This window comes from Bombus flavifrons, chromosome 3 (assembly GCF_040668555.2).
Source record: "Bombus flavifrons isolate JBK064 chromosome 3, iyBomFlav1_principal, whole genome shotgun sequence".
Taxonomy (NCBI): domain Eukaryota; kingdom Metazoa; phylum Arthropoda; class Insecta; order Hymenoptera; family Apidae; genus Bombus; species Bombus flavifrons.
The window spans coordinates 15,217,777-15,236,086 of record NC_138444.1 but is presented as its reverse complement, the minus strand read 5'-3'; the positions used below and the strand labels follow the sequence as shown (position 1 = coordinate 15,236,086).

General features: G+C 37.2%; 1 protein-coding gene across 9 annotated transcripts in view; it reads right to left on the bottom strand.

Annotated features, from left to right (window-relative positions):
- Positions 1-18,310, bottom strand: part of Mp (collagen XV/XVIII-type protein multiplexin) — a 353,266-nt gene that overhangs the window by 54,797 nt on the left and 280,159 nt on the right. For 8 of the 9 annotated variants that reach the window (XM_069109132.1, XM_069109133.1, XM_069109135.1 and 5 more), the window contains exon 5: positions 12,434-12,505. The exons of the other annotated variant lie outside the window; for it this stretch is intronic. In XM_069109132.1, coding sequence (XP_068965233.1) covers positions 12,434-12,505 — 72 coding nt within the window. The remainder of the gene's footprint in view (positions 1-12,433; positions 12,506-18,310) is intronic. 9 annotated transcript variants of the gene reach the window in all.

Sequence of the window (18,310 nt, the reverse complement as noted above, 5' to 3'; positions counted from 1 at the left end):
TATTTTAATATTATTTACTATATTCTATTGAACAAACAATTTTGTTAATATAGTTCACAATTCACGAGTTTCACGTTTAATTTTTTCTTCTTTTCACACCATTTCGAGGTTTCTACGCGTTTGATCTAATCGAGCTAGTATTTCATAGAACGATGTTGTTGAAAATTAAGAAATTAAGAATGTGCAATTTCATGTAAAATATTTGTACAAGTTCGACTTATTTCGTCGTAACAAATTCCTGCACCGGTAAATTTTATCGCAGTTTCATTCGCGTATCGCATCTAACGCTGCGCAATGTGCATGACATACAAAAAGAAAAAAAGAACAATGTCATTTCGAACAGCACGAAGTAAAATATTTTTCCACGAGGTATTCGATACGCGACATTTCGTGATGGACATTTTATCCACAAACCGAGGTCCACGGAAAATTCCTGTCTCTCGTTATAACACAATATTCAATTGATTTGTCGGTGAATGACAACAGAAGATGGTTTAATCAATCGTACAAAAGGCATCAAAGTTTGTAAAAATAAGAAAAAACAGCACAAAGGTATCGCGTATCTCTTTGTATACATATATGTTTCGCTTATAATTTTATTTTAATTATTTGCGATGTTATGATCTCTTGCAATCCAATCTTTCTCGATGTTTTCAGTACTCTCGATATTAAAAAATTTAGAAAACATATCGATTTAGCTTGCCAGACAGGATGTAGCTTTCATAGGAAATGTCAAGCTGAAAGCAAGTGGATGTTTGGGAATATTTTATTCGATGTTTCATCTATGCGGTTCAGGATTTTTTGTTTAAATTACGCCACCATCGTGCCACAGTAGCAGAGATATTTCGTTCGGTTAGTTGCGTAGAATTTAATAAATCAGTATTTTTTCCAACCGGATGTATTATTTTGTCACAGAGAAATATATAGGATATCAAACGAGGATTTGTTCACTTTGGTTGAGTCAGCCCGTTGAGAGATTTGATGGACGTAAAATACAAAAAAAAAAAAGAGAACAGTTTTCCAGTTGGATTTACGCAACATAGAGTACATTCGAATAATCTGTTTGCCTCTTGCTTTCATTTTTGTTCTGTTAAAAACTGTATTGTGCGTAAGTGTCGCGTATGTATCGCGTTTCTCTGCGAAATTATTTAATAATCGCGATTCAATTTGTAATTACGTATATTTGAAGTTATTTAATCGTGATAGACTAGATATAAATACGTACGTATACAGAGTGTTTCGTTTAACTGTTATAGAAACGGTGAAACGTCTCTCGAGGAATCAAAATTATCAAAAAATTGTTCTTACAAAAGTTGCGTGGTATAGGGGGGGAGGGGCATTAGGAGGTGCAAATAATTTTTTTGTAAAATATGTTTTCTCGTAGCTGTAGCAATGGGGGAGATATTAAAGTTAAGTTAATTTTTTTAAATGGAGCCCTACATATTTTTATTCCTAATATAGTAGCGTTTCTTTGAGACGAATGCAACAACCTGCCACATAATATCATTCCATGGAGTAGAATGTTATAAATTAGAGTACAGTAAATTAGAACCAAAGATCAACGTCAATCGGTGATTGAATCCAACGTGACTGCATTGCCTAATGTCATCGAACGACGTCGAATATATGTATAATATTTATATGTAATATGAATAATAAATATATGACAAGTAACATTTCTTATCTTCTTTTAGGAAAAACATTTTTACTTTCAGTACGTCAAAATTATCTTCTCAATCTTGGAACGCCATTACACATATATTTTTGTCGTGTGCGGTCGAATATTTTGAAACTATCGATTGTCACTACGTTAGTCATGCTGCAAATTTTATACGAATGTGTAATTTTCGACTATTTTTAAGCAGTTTGTATATTGCACCTACCAAAAGTCTCCATTTCAACTGTCAAGTTAAAATACGTGTTTAGACACCAAAGAAGATCAAAATTGGAAAACTATACTTATTATTCAGACGTGATCTTATAAATATGTAATTCCTTAGATGTAGATATCCGTTAGAGCAATTTGTCACAGACGAATACTAATTTTTGAACCGAAATCTCCGAGAGAAAACTTACACACATATATACGCAATGTGTGTATGGAGAAACGTACGAAAAAGTTATTCCTGCTCTTTGAATCATCATTTATTCGTACATATTCACTCGTATACCGGTGTTATTGAGAGATAAACTCTTTCTCCGATATACTTTCCTTTTAAATTCAAAATTGCGGAACTTAAATATTTTCCTTTCATAACACATCCTGCTTGATATTTTTCGAAAAGTATTCGCGAATTCTCTATTCATAAAATACCTGTTTTATTCAAGTTTCAAGAACTTGATGTTTGGCTATCATTAGTTTCAAAGGGTACGCGTGAAAGTTTGCGAGCGAAAGATTCCAGAATAGAAAGTTCAACGTCGTAAAATTAGCTCCGAGACTCTATAACAATTTTATACAAGTCCATGGTCCAGAACACGGATCGATATTCGATAAAACGGAATTGTCGTTATAGCAGTATAGATGCGTAAATGTACAAATATTCGTAATTCGATTATAATTCGTAACATAACACTTACAGTTAGAATCGCAACGTTTATTCGCCAGAGTTCGACGCAACGACAAGCGATAGTTCGCAGTGCATTTAAATTGGCCGTGTCTTGAACACGAATTAAGCGAGACACGGGAGCCCAGCAACATTGGCCATTCTTCGGCCGACGGAAGTTTTGGCAAAAAAGAATTTGATTTGTGTCGTGGTCGTCTAACTACTCCCGGTGCAGTTCCACGTCGTGCACGAGCTGCGAGCGCATTTATACTCTCGTGTCTAGTGTCGTCAGAAGTCTTGCAAGGCTTCGCAAGTACGACAACTCGGTCACAATCGTAACTTTTCCCTTTTCGTTCTCCGTTCGTCTCTTCTCACCTATACTATCTTTCCTTTTCTTACGTTTCATCATTTTCACCCTCCATTCCCTTCCTTTTACTTCATTTCACTGGTTTTCTTTTTCTAATCCCTGTCTAAACTTATTTGATCTCTTCTCTTTCACCACCACACTTGACTTTTTTTCGTGGCTTTTCACCCTTTAGACGATCACTTGCGTCGAGCAGCTACTAAGAGACCAGAAGGAAACCCGTAAACCGTGAAAGTCGAGGGGAAACGATCTCGAGGACGGGGAGAAATGAAGCTGAAAATGCGGGTGCGATGAGGAGCTCGTTGTTGCCTGAAAAATTCCACCTTTGCTTCCGGTTATGAATTATCCGCGCATCGATCACGCCAGTTATGATAATATTCCATGAAGATGAAATTCTTTTCCTCGTCAAATGAAACGAAAATAATTAAACAGAAGGAGAAGGTTATTTACTAGATCTGTATATATCAGAATTGGACTGCGTTTTCATAATTTTTCCATTTTCTCTAATCCATTATGTACCAAGGAATCAAATACTGGATAAGAGCGAGGCAAACATAAGATTATCGAACGATTTGCAAAACAATTTACCTATTGTTCTATCGAGATACAAGAATCTTTTTTTACAGTAATAGATATTTATAGAAACTTTCTCAAAAATCAGGAACACAGTAGAATTTTTAAACGATTTATCGAAAATATCGTAGCTTATCGCAATGATATAAGCATATACTGTTTTCGTTATTGATTCGTTTAGGGTGTCACAATTTCTGTACTTGCCACGTTATACCGCTTTGAGTCTAAAATCTACTATCCTCGACGGATATTTCTTTCGGTGGGAATCGACGGATCAAGCTATCGGGATTGTCATCCCGCGGATCTTCGCGCGAAAACGAATGAGTTACAACGCGAAAAACGTGACGTTAACGCGAACTGGATAAAGCGCGTTATCTCCCTCCCTCAATGGTATTCGAATGAATATGAATGGATAGATTCAAAACGTCGATTCTACAGGGTGGCAATAATAGAACCGCGGATGAACACTTTGAAAAAATTTGATAAAGTGCACAGTATTTTGTGATTCGCTTTGACGACGAAAGGATTAACTGTTTTTGGTTTGGAATTTAATCGGGTGTATAAGCTATGTGCATTTACCTATAGTTTTGTTCGAATTTCTCTTGTATCACATTGTGAAAGGCGTAATATTTCAGGTAGAACGAGGCAGCGTCAATGTCTTCCTTTCCCTGTTCAATCGTGAACAGATGATTGATATCGAGTGAATCGAGCGACAACCAAGCATTGATTACTCGTACTACACGTATTACTAATATTTCCAACAGATGTTGCTTCTGTAACATAGCGTAATATTTGGCACTAGAAGCCAGAAAAGAATAGAGCGTAATAATTTTAGATCGGTTCGATCGTCACGCAAAAGTAATTCCGCTATTTGATGTTTGGACATAGTTACTTTATTATCTCACCCTGTATGATTATGTAACGAAATTAATACCGATCATTAAAAAATTAGAAACGACCGAATTTCGCTTAAAATTTGAACATGACTGTTCGATTTATTCTTTCAATTGAAGCGAATATTCAGCAAAAGTGTATGCGCCAAATTGCTAAAAGCGATGCTTGTCCTTTATTTCTTGCACGCGTTGTAACTTTGTCTTGTCTTCCACTTTACACGAGTGAATTTTCCAATACTTTTCCGTGGTGCAAATGTGACGCATAACATGCAGACGAATACAGATGCATACAAATGTACACAAATGCCCCGTTAAACAGCGAAGTTTTACGTGATCGAGCATAGCAACGTCTCTTTAAAAAAAGGTTGATGGACTATCGGAAACGATTGTTTATCATTCCAATTTTCATCGTTCGCATTCGCTCGCGGGCTTGATTATTCACGGTCCGATTATCGAGATTTTCCAAACGCTGCTCTCCGAGTACTAGTCCGGGGAAAAAGTAGTTTAAGTGCCAACATACGCCTCCATTCTGTGCGCATCGATCACGCAGCTCGTTTTAAATTAAAACACAATTTCACAGTTCCTTTTTTCACAATCGTTGCATTTTCCATTTCTCTATTCTGTTTCATTGTAATTGAAATGGAAAACGATTGTACGTATACGCTGTCGTATAGATAATGTATTAGACTGTGATATACACACAATTTGTTTGTTGTAAGAACTACACAAGCAGGAGAAGTCGATTTTTCAGAAAATTGATTGAAAAAATTGGAAAATTTTATCGAACGTCGATTTATACCTTTCTTTTCAAACGAATCTTTTGTTTGAAATAACATTGGAAATTGTTTGGTATTCTGTCTGCAAAGGTATAATTCCAGCTATTATCGTAGAATATTAATATAGTTTTCGGAGAAGTCGAGCTCTAAATCTTCTTCTAACGTCATCAGTGTCTAAAATGCGGAACGATGGAAGATTTTATAAAATCCACGTATCATCCGTTTCAGTCCCGTAATGAATTTCTGATCAAAAGTATTCTACACTTGGTCCTAATTTTTAACCGTACACATCTGTATTTTTCTCACTATCATTGACACGTATTCTTCCAGATTACTTTGTAATAAACTGTTTTGTTTACTAACGTATTCGCTCGTCGAAATTTGTTTACAATTAAGATATATAGAAAATTAAACAAAGATTAAATAACGGTGTCCTTACGAAATGCAATCGTTTAATTAGTTCTAGTTGTGCAAATTTAAACAATGTCTCCGTACAGCTGATTATCGAAGCACGCTGAAATCTCCAGAATCTGAATTCTCCTTTAATTTATCGAAACTTCGTTCGAATCGTGTTTTCTCGTGACTCGAATCCGTTCAGGGAGATGCTTCGTTGTCGCATCGATATTCGCCAGGTATTTCGCTCAATGGTACATGGCTCGTGCAAATATGCCCCATAAAAATCAGGTCTGCGCATTGAATTAGTCGTTTAAACGTAAATACTACAAATTGTGAATTAAAGGTGATATTTAACGATGATTGGATTTTTGTATTTTTCGTTGAACCTTTTCTTGTTCATGTCAAATAATATTTAATACACTAAATTTTAATAAATTTCAACGAACCACCAGATACGATACTGCTAGATTATATTCCGTCTTTTGGTACATAAAACGAAGAACCCTTTACTTCCATTATCATATTTAAGACATCGACACGTTTGTTGTGTAACAGAAGAAAACTATTACACGCGATACGATATTCCCCAAGTTTGATGGTGTTCCCTTAATGATCATGTGTCACGATGCCGCTATATATTCAGCCGGGCTCTTTACGTAATCGAGAGGCAAGCTGAGTAAACTTTAGGGCGGATCGCATGATTAACGGGCCGCTTCAAAGGGCACGGATACTTGCAGCTTAGACATCAAATCATAAGTCATAATTTGAGCTACATCAGGGACCTGTAATTAACGAAGAGTTCGTTTAGCAGATTAACACGGGAACACGATCGTGAAACTTGGTAATCGGACGCCGATTTAAGATACGCTTTTCGGCAGGTTTAATAGATATACTACGATTTTAAAGAACAATAATTCATACCATGATTCATATGAATGAATCGTAAATTTTATGTTATTCGATCGCAGAGTAGCTTGGAGATGAGAGGATAAGGAACGATTTAACGTACAAAGAGAAAAGAAATGTAGGGAATCGAAGTAATTTTTATGCAGTACAGGTATGAATGAATCATTCGGGAGCCAAATTGAACAATTTTTGAAAAAGTCTTCGGTTTAGCACCAGAATATCTGATCAATGTTTGATTCTTCAGAGAAATCAAACGATTGTCATCAGTGGAGTTGATTAGACTTTCACGTGACTCAAATACACGTGAGTTATAGTAGAATTTCTCTCGTACGAACCTGTTTGGAGTATATACGATATTTCATTGACTTGTACCAATAGTTATTTCCACTGTTTGTGATTTTTCGTTCGTGTAATAGGAGTTCGCGTTCAGATAAATGAATTCTTTTGGTAGAATAGACTCTCGCGCAACGACTTCGGATCGATCGTCAACTAATGTGACGTTAACAATTTCTTGTAACACGATTTAGCAGTAGCACACGTTTCTATTTAAAATCGTTCGTATTTCTTATAAAAAATTGATACGATAACTCCTGCGATAGGATCGCAACAAATTTTGTCTAATCGGATGAAATCCAGGCTCAAGGTGGATTGGAAAGCGGACAAACGCGGCAACTATTCGAGCAACAAATCTAATAACAGCCGGATAAAGGAAAACCACTCGATATTCCCCAAATGTCGCCATTTTAATTCTGTTCGAGAACCGATTAATTCACCGGCAAACATCGAGTGACCGCCTTTTGTAATTTTACGTTCCTTTTTCCCGTCACGTTTTTCAAACTTTCGCACCGGAGTTTTCCTTTCTTTTCGCACACCACGTCAATCTTTTCCGTTTACCGTTCGACTCCCGCGAGGATCGTCGGGTACACACCGTAGTGAAACCGTTTAATGGAAATCGAATTACTGGAATTAAACTAGAAACAACTCTTGCCACTCCCTTTGGGGACCACTTCGCCAAGAATAATATATAGGTATTTTCTCGATTTCTCGATAGAAAAAAGTTGATCGACGAAGCAAAATCTTTCTTCTTCTCCTCTTTCATTTTTCTTCCTTCCTTCTTCTTTTGTTCTCCTGCTTTTTTCCAAGCGAGAACTTTTAGTCTCGAGTAGTCTCCACTACTTTACTCTTCTCTCTTCGTCTGACACGAGCAGCTTTCTTTTCGCGTCATCGTCTTGAATGTTCTTTCGACTCTGAGTTTCGTTTCTCTTATCAACTTCATTGCCATGAACCGGTATTAATGAAGCCATCTCGATTTTGCTAGCAATTAGCATTAAACGATTCCGAGCTGGATATACGCTTTTCATTCGATTTTTATTTCCGCGCTGATTGTCCTTCTTCGATATTTGTTCCTTTTCGTCTGCTCTTTTTATCGTTTAAGCTATACATCTTTTTATTACACATCGAACGCTTTGAAATACTTTGTTCTTTTGTCAAAGGGAAAAGGAAAGTAACGTTCCGTGTCTTCTTAATATTAGTAGAAAATTATTTGATTTTGGTAATAAATATAATTCGATGGCGATGGAGTAATCAACGATGATATTAACAATTAGCAAATGCTTCTTATCGTTACAAGATTCGCACTAAAATTACCTTTTCATTCCTCTTTTCGTCTAGAATCTTCTTCACCGTCTACGTCTATGCCTTTATGAATAAAATATTTCATTTTCACTGTCCGCAAAGTAGTTCCAATTCGTCGTTAAACATGAAATTCCAAAGGGACATAAATCTGCTAAGTTTTCACTACTTAATTCGACGAATGCTGGAAGATACTGAAGAAATCTCGAATATATATTCAATTAAAAGTGTTACGAAAAAAAAGTCTATTTTAAATGGATATTTTTTCAGTCAGGTCAACGTATGTGAAACAAATTCATTTCGATTAATGGTGAAACAATGCAAGGATTTTTGAGATAAAATTTGATATTCCATTATTGAATATTTTACTTCTTCTATAAAAGAATATCGCGAATAAATAAATTCCGCGAAATATTATGATCTAATACGGGAGAAGGTAATTGTCAAAAGAAATCTATAAAATTATAAATACCGGAAGTTATTCGAAATAAGCGACCATTGATATCTCCGCTTCTTTATCACGAATCTTCTATAATAATATACTCCTTTCATACGTTTTTGAAGCAAAAGTAATCTGCCTGGCGTAATTTAAAATATTTCAGTATAACAGTTGTACAAACAATAATTAAAAGTCTTCGATGTTTCAATGGAAACTGGTAACTGTGTCTGTATGCATTTCAACTGATATTTGTAGTACGCGCGCGGCTCGCGAGTGAAATTGCATCAAAAGCCATCAGAATTTCAGCGACTCGAGTTGGCCTTCTTAACGAGAAAACGGTTACAATTTAACTTCTCCAAAATTACGTGGGATCGTGATAAATCTTCTCTTAAATTACGAGCCAAAGGAAACACGCGTAAACTGTAATTGAGTATAAAATGTATCGATAATGGTAACAATAAAAAAAAAGGTGACGATTCATTGTAAAATGGAATTAAAACTTTCTTTTTTCTCCTTTAAAATATTTGTCTCGGAGATAAATAATATTATTATAGTGATCGATACGTTACTTCTACTGTTGATCAAAATTTTATTTTATTTCTATCTGACAATGTTTTCTAAGCTAATTGCTGAAAACATTTTCTATACAATTTAAGTTAATAACTAATTAATTGTTCAAGTTTCAAACAGTCGATCGCGTTATCGTAATGATACGATAATAAATTCAATTAAATTACACAAAGAATGATCTTCCTCAATTGCGGATCAACTATCAATCATCGTCGATTTACCAGTAAAAACAATTACAGCGCTGTCAGGAAACAAAATTCAGATAAAATTTCACAAAATTCTCCAGAGAAGTCCTTCGAACGGTGTTCCGTTCTAACATTTCAACAGTTTCCAAATGCTCCGAAACCTTCGACGGGATAACAGATTGACAAAAAAAAAAAAAAAAGAAAAAAAAATGTTCAGTGTCTAAACTGACAAAGATAAAACTAGTTTGCACGTTCCTTGGTAAATTCGATAAATACAGCGACAACAGGATATTTCACTTTATCGGCAATTTCCTGTTGCGTCCGATGCAACAATCCTGTTCGCAAATCATGGTGTCGCGCTCGAGCTGTCGTTATTACTTCTTATCAAGCGGATGTGTTAATGTAAACGCGGGCAACCGTGAAAACTGATGGCCGGCGAACGGTCTGAACCAAGCATAAATTCGGAATGACGTTAATTTTACCGTCTGATGCCGGAACGCGGTTATTTCGTGACGTTATAATACGCTGTAACGAGAGTTTCTGAATCAATTATGTCACGCAGACGTCTCTTTCTATTCTCGTTTTCGAGCTGATTAACAGGACTGAGATCTCCAGAATTTCCAAATATTCGATACTGATTGTACATTCGAAATATCGGATATTGATTCGATTATATCACTAAATGGAAATTGTATGTAAATCTACGTGTATTTTGCCTTATGGAATGATTTCATATCCTAAGCGAAGTTTCTTCTTATTTTACTTACTAAATATTACGAATAGTTTGGATATTCTACTTAACGCCAGTATTTTTATCACAGTATTCAACGAACGAATAGATCTATTCTCATAAATACGATAAAAAAGTTTTCATTTCGTTACACGAAATTTACACCTCATAGTTATGCAAACAGTGCGTAGTTTTCACAAATTATATTTACCATCAAGGTTAAAAGTCTTAACAAAACCAGAGACTAACGTATCAAGTGTTTCACCAACTAAAGAGTAATCTGTGCCAAAAATAGTATTCAATGCAAACTTCACCTTCCATACTAAAATATAATTAACTCGTCTTTCGGAAAAAGAAAAAAGAAAATAAAAAAAAAAAAAGAAACACATTCGCACAATACCAACGCCGTCGATGAAGACAGAAAAGAAACTCGTCAAACTCGTACAGATTATTGTTCTTGGCATTCTGTGGGACGTTTAAACGGAATACGTAATTCGTGTATCGTGGAACCTGTTTTCGCTTTATTTATTCATTAATTAGCCGATTTATGGCGGCGCATTCGGGTGAAAAAGGCGCGTGTATACGTGTGTTGAACGACGAATCGGCCCGTTTATGACGGATATTATCGCCACCATAAATACCTAGCCGTTTTCGCTGGACGGCCAAATAATTATTTCGCGATACGTGAAACACGTTTCTCTACGAAATCGCGGCTATAATCGGAACGGAATTATCCGCGTGATACCAATCTCCCACCCTTCCTCCGGCATCGAAATTAATTACGATTGAAACGGGGTCGCGTCGCGTCTCGCTTTCGTCATATTTTGATTGAAGATTTCCCGATCGTGTGCCACGCGGCCTGACTGACGTTGACAAATTAAATAAATCGTCGTCGCTCATCCACGCGCGAAGTGTCACTCGCACGCGTCTTTGTTTCGCGAGATTCTCCGCTTTTTGCTCGTGCAAGTAACGCATACGCGAGTATCTACGCGAGGCTGTTCGTTTCGTCAAATTATTTTTATTATTCTGAAACACGGAACGATGTTTACGCAGTTTGTCTGTTTCTCGTCATTTTTTGTTCAGCTTGGATCCGGTTAGGATTCGCCGTGATTCGCTCGTTAGGCGATCGAGATTGAAGTATCGTAGAATCATCGTGGATGTTTGATGCGCGAGTGATCGGTTGGATTGAGAGTGATTAATTACGATTTTGAAGGATTTATGGAATCAGGACAGCGAGAAAAATAATAATATATGCGTATTTAAATTTTATTATTTTTATTATCTTTTATTATTTATCGGCGGTTTTACTATTTAACGTTTGCTTTGTTTTGTTTGAATTTTATCGATCGAGGAAGATCCATCGACATTTCGATTAAACGGTTTGATTTGTTGTTGAAAGACTGGTTGATTTATCGAAGAAATTTTTAATCTGTGCTTTAAGATCTGACTTGATCGTTCTTGACGCGGATTTTCTTAAAATAATTAATTATCGAATTACTCTGGAACACAGACCGAGTAATAAATTCGTTTCATGTCTCGATCAAGTACGAAAACCGATCGATTTTCTTCGAAGATTTATCGAGAATCGAAGCGTCGGAGATCAAGATGATTGAGTCGACTATACCTCGTCCCTGTGCCACCTGTGTATACGCACATCGATAGCGGCATTATTCCCGGAGAATGCTCGTGCCGCTTCATAAATCGCTCGATTTATCGTTGCTGACTCACCGGGTTCCATTCGCGGTGCATCGCTACCCCTTGGGGCTATCCTGTTGGACCCCGATGACCTACGGCCTATGGGATACTTGGACAATTTTCTTGGACCTCTGACGAGCTTTTTCTTTCCCTCTTTTTGTTTTCGTTCCAACGGTAATTATTTTAGCGGGGATACTGTTTTTCTAACGAATCGTCTCTCGGCGAAAGTACGTCATTGCGAGAAATTGTTAAAGTCGTACGAAGAGACTTTCCATTTTCTATTTTACTCTTTTTCGTTCATCCGTTTCTCAACTCAAAAGTTGAGTAACTTTATAATACGAACGTGACAAGATTCTTTGGATAAGCAAAGGTATGGTATTAAAGATCGAAGAAAGTTCAGAGAAGGCTAAATCTATATCCAATATTACAAATTATATATCCAAAATTACAAATGAAACCTGATCAAGTGAAGTTGGAAAAACGTAAAAGGAGGCATGAGAAAGCAAATATTAATGAATGACATATAGAAAAGAACATTTTCGTATAAAGTTCATAATTCTAACGGAACGAAAGATTTCTTTAATTCGTTATCGACGAATTTCTTTCTCAGACCTCCAGCAGTTACAGATATTTCTAACTAAACATAGACACAATCCAAAATTCTACCGTACGTTAACATTAAAGAAACAGAATTCAACTATCGATATTATTAAAATTGCATGTGTACTCACGTTGAAGTCGGCCGTGCATCTTACCAAATCCACTGGATGTCCGGAATAGAGCTTCAAGGATTGCAGTAGACCCTTTAAATAAACAATCAGGAAATAGTAGACGATTGCACGGCACACATGATTCGTCATGTCTCTTTTCGAACCTCGTCCGCTCCTCCTTCTCGCTGTTCACGACGAAACGCTATGGTCACAGTTCTCGACGATTACACTTTTCGACGTAAAAGTCACTTCTTTTAAATAAACACGAAAAATCGATCCGAGTTCTTTTGACAACTTTATATCTTATCTATACGTTTTCGACATAAAACAACAGAGTACTTTGCTCTATAAAACGTTAATAATTCACGAGATTTAAATAAGTATCGCTTCTTCTGTCAGAATAATCTTGTCGTTTATTTATAAAGCGCTAGTAATTGTAAAATCAGAAAATCAAATTACTGCACTTTTTTTAGGATAAATCATGCCTCGAACATAATAATAGAGTGTATGAAAAATTTTGTTAAAGAAAAAGTTGTACACAGCTAATATTAAAGAAGTTGTACGTAAAAGATTGTACATTACGTATATTCTTATGTATTCTTGTATATCTCTGTATATTCTAAAAGAAAGAAAAAAAAACAATCAGTGTTCTCTTTATTATAAACGATAAATAATCAGCCACACCTCGTAGACGAAACATCAATTTTTAAGATTAACATTTCCTAAACAAGAAACGTTGGAAAATTTCATCGTGGAGAGAAGAAAGTTTCCAAGTTTTGGCTTATTTCCACGTAAGAAGCTGCTTCCTCGCTTGGTTTTAACGTTAATCGATCGTCACCGATGCACGTCACCTGACAGAAACATCCTGGAAACCCTGAACGACAACGGAATCCACTTCTGCCCGCCCCTGTTGGATAATACGCTTATCAATCGCGCGAATTGAATTCACGAGGTAGCTATTTATGAGCTGCCGGAACGGGTAATCGCGAGAAAATGCACAATATTTTTACGATGACGAATTCGGTCGCGTGATTCGGATTCATCGGTGGGATAAATTCCGGTGCCGCGTGTTCCACGATTTATTTCGCGACAAATCTGGATTATGCATCGCGACCGCTCGCTCGCAATCGCGTCGACGTTTACATCAGGATGAAAGCTCTTCTACGTGGATCCACAAATAATTTTTTTGTCGCCGATAAACTTGCGCTTTCTCGCGTTCTGTATAAATCGCGCGGCGTGAAAGCAGTAAATTAACTGTCGGTTCGACAGTGGTGGATTGGTTCCAAAGGAATAACTCCACTCGCCGCAAAGTGGAGTATTTGGTCCAGAAAACTGTTACGACATTATCGTCTCTGTCTTAATAAATTTAAACTTGCTTACGAATGAAAACCACAAGCGACAAATATTATATAAACGAATAACAGCAATTTTCTCTGTCGTCTTTTATGGCAGAGTCATTTAAACGTTGTCGATCAATTTTATATGAGAACGTTTCTTTCGTTTGATCGTTGGGTGAAATGTAAGATTTCGTCACGTTCTTGAAGATTGAAAAATGTATATTGCTTATTTATAAAATAAAAAAGCGACACGAACGTTGGTAAATAAAATAAATATTTTCTGAAACATTATTTGTGCCGCCAGGGCATTGAACAGTCGCAATAAAAATAGTTTGCAAATTTCATTGATCTTTGAAAAAAGACAACTTCGGGAATAAACAAAAATGCAAAACGATGCCTTCTTTGTTTTAAAATGTTTGAAAGCTTAAAATGTTTGGCCAGCTTTATAAGCCGAATACTCCACTGTGCGATGTGAAAAAACAAGCTCGTGTGCCAAAAATGATGGAAAAACGCGTGAACGGATACAGTTTCGATTCGAGATGCGTGAACGAGTACCAACTTAAAAAAGGAAAAATTGGGAAAAATGATTTTTGCGCACGCTCAACGTATAAATCCGCGCGATTTATCCATCAGCTTTTCAACGGAACACGACAATCTTGTTCGGATTGTAATTAACCGGCAACCCGGTGGATTGACTAACAATTTAGACTCCTGGAATATATCCACGAGCAACTTTTGCAAAGCATGTCCGTGTCCCGACTGATTCGGTTGCCTTTTTTTCCTTTTCCTTTTTTGTTCTGGCTTGAAACTTTGATTGAAAGTTTCGCATCGACGAGAACGCGCAGCTTTTCCCTCTCGATCGTGAAAGCGATCGAATAAATTCGTGTAAGAGTTATTCTATCGCGTTTTTTTGCACTGTCTACCCCTTTTCGGGGCTTCTGGTTTTTTTTCGAAGAAAAATATACGGGATGGGTACACGAAACGTTCGTTGGTTGTAAAGGATCACTTTTATGGGTCTCATTTTGACTTTTGATATTTGAGACGATACTATTTCCTGCGTTTTCCGTGTACAGTTTAATACTTTCCTTTCTCTAAAAATACTAAAATTACATATAGAATTATTCCATCAGTTCATTTTGCGTTACGTTACATCTTATTATTAGTATTAGAATATTTTTTCGTTGAATCGTTCATTGAAGGAATAATTTAAATCCTAAATTAAAACCTTAAATCTTGCGTACAACTAATTTTCCAACGTGAATTTCTCTTCACGTACGTAGCTAAAAGCGATGTTCCCTGTTCCTAAATCCGATTTTCACCCGATCGAGTTATAAAATATTTTTTTAATCGCCGATGTGAGATAGAAATGTCGAAAGTGCAGGATCTTAGCCGTTCCAGCTACCTAAAGAAAGTGGAGTTCTAACATCAAACCACGTAACATTCCATCTTCGTCAATGTCCTATAATTTTATCATTTCGTATTCCGTATCATTTCGTTATTCCCATCACATATTTTACCAATATCTCCCCAATTTTTCCTATTGAAACTACTAACTAAATCAACAAGACTCTCTCTTTCTCTCTCTCTACGAAAGCAAAAACACCAATCTAAACTTCCTCTCTGAATCAACCCTCAAGACCATCGCGTAAATATCGCGCAGATACGTAACAAACTTCCACAACGCGCAATTGTCACAGAGTCACGGAATAGAACAGCGAAGGATAGGGGGAAAAAAACGAGAATCCACGATTTATCCACGGTCGACAAACGAATTCAGCGCGTTTTATCCGCGAAAAAAGAAAGCGACGCGGTGGAACGTCGCATCGATCATTCGGAAAGCGTTCGCGGGGATCGATCGATCTTCCCAAATGGTCCGCGGTAACGCGCGCGTTACGACGCGAGTTTTTACACCCTCGTCTCGGTACGTACAAGGTTTTTTTCCAGGTTAGTCGTCGCGCGGCTGCTACATCGCGGATTTTTTCAGTCGGAAAAATCCTCCTCCTCCGTACTCTTCTCCCCTCCTCGCCCGCTCAAGTGGATTTGCCCAGGTAAAAAGTCGTTTTCGCGTCGCGCTACGCTGCTGGAAACGCTCGATCGCGGTTTCCTCGACACCGATTAAACCGGCCACAGGATGCAAGTACGCGCGAGCGTTAAACGCGACTTAAAACCGCGATCGTGCGGTCCGCGAAATTTAATGCCGGACTTAGGAGATTAGCCGGCTTGGTAATTTTTAAAATACCAACGCCGCCGGCTGTTAACCCGTTCCGGTTCGAATTAATTCTCCTCGAAATGAATTTTCCCGCGACCCTCCTGCTGATTGCGCGCCGCGTGAAATGTTTCGCCGTCGGCCGTGAACGCGCTGAATTTTTGTTCCTTTTCTTCCGGTTTCGTTTCGTCTAATTTCTGTTGCAGCGATTATGAGAAGGGTTCATGACAGCGAAACGTGCTGATGTTGTAGGGGGAATTGGTGGTTTGTTATAGGAGATTTTTTGCTTTCTCTGTTATGGTAATGATGAAATGAAGGCGTTGTGGAAAGAAATTCTTTCAGAGGTTTCAAATGGAGGTACTGAGAGGGGATGATTATAGCGTTTGGGTGGTACGATGTGGTCGGTTTAGACGTCGATAACTCGCGGTTACGGTGAGATTGCTGAAATATATGTGTTATACACTAAGTAGGAATTTTTGTGACGAATTTCGTTGCTTTCAATGTCTCTATCGCTTCTCGAGATACGAAAGAACTTCATTTATAAAAGCTGCGCGGTTCGGAGGCTGTCGTAGCCTGTTTAGTAACAATTCTTTCCCTTCGTTGGAAATAAATTATGTAGCTTGTGAAATCAAATTAGATAACGAAATAATCCAAAGAAAAATAATTTGCTTGTTTCAAATACCATTTCACCATTGTTGAAAATGTGAGCAAATAAAATTATATATCGTTCAAACGAACATTTTTCAAATGTTTTCTTCAAATAATATCCAAACTCCTATTACACACACTATTCACAATAACACCGTTCAATCTTGTAAAACTCACGCCGATATAACAATCGAAAGAAATCCAATCTGTCGATCAAAAACTCTGTCAGAATATCAGAAGTTCCATTAACAGAACTATGGAATGCAAACTGCATTTACGTAAAAATCGCAAAGCACCGTACAGATAAAATGCGAAACCACTTCTCCAACTAAATATTTCATCGTGTGAAATATCGTCGTTGAAAATCGATGTTCTCACCGAGAAAAGAGACAACGGTTCCACGATTTTGTGGATGGACACGCGTGGCAGGAACCGCGAGCGATTCTAGCGGAAACGTTTCGGTGAAAAATCGTGGGCGAAAGTTTCGACGGTCGAGCAGCGAGGTGGCGGACTAATCGAACGGAAAACGGGCACTTCCGGTCGCGTCCCGACCGATCGTTTCGTTCGAGATGAACGCGGATGACTGTTCTACCACGCTAGACGCCACGAGACTCACCGGCGAAGAATCAGAGAGAGGGGAGAAGTGGTTCTTCCGTCTGGTCCCGTAGCCGTAGCTCGTTTTACGCTTCACGATTTTTGTCCGCAGAAAGGAAGCATCAACAAACAACGCGTGCCACGGATGAGGCAACGGGTGATTTATAAAGGAAGAATTACGTGCTGGCTTAGTTACTTTCATGCGAAATTCCGTTATTTAAAAGATCTGCAAATTTTACCGCGTACAGTCCCTTTGAGAAAATTATATGAAAGATTCAGAAGCCAGAAGCCAGTACGAGTTTCATTTCATTAAGAATTCCGTTATACCGTGTAAATGCCATTTCAATGGATTTAGTCTAACGGGTCTAATTTATCTGCGATAGTTTACAATTACAAAGGTCATTGTTATTAAATGTGCGTAAGTGAGAAAAAATATTTTGGAACTTTGGTTAGGAAAAAGAGAGATCGATAAAGAATATTTTAACGCTAGATGGAAAGACAAACGAATTGTAATTATATCGTGATAATGTGAAATACTTCCATCTGGTAAAACATTATCGAAAATTGCAATAGTGTATGTAAATTGATTTGATATTGTAACATTACCGTTCTAATATTTGATAGTTTCCAGGCGATTTCGATGACTAATTTGCAGAATTTGATATTTTAATTGCTCGGTACAATACGTTAAATACTATGTGTGTATCGCGTTAAATATTATGCGTGTATCGTATTAAAACCGTTCGATATCTGCATTTCACGTAATAGTATTGCAATTGTAAGCTAGATTAATATTTGTGTGTAACCTTTTCCCAGAATGTAGCGATACAACGTCAAAAGAATCATTTCCATTTCTATAATCAACTGTCAGTTGTCTGAAAAATGCCGTCGTTCCATTGCTCCACCAAAAGTTCCATAATATATTTCCTAATATTTAATTCGTGCAAACTTGATCTATTTCCTAGAATCTGTTTAATAGTTCCAGTCAAGCTCATTAACCAAAAACTATCACCACTATTTATACAAATACACTCATATACCACTATTTACAAATACACTCATAATGTATTGTTTAGATTCCATAGATTGCCGTCTTAGATTTATCAGTCCTGC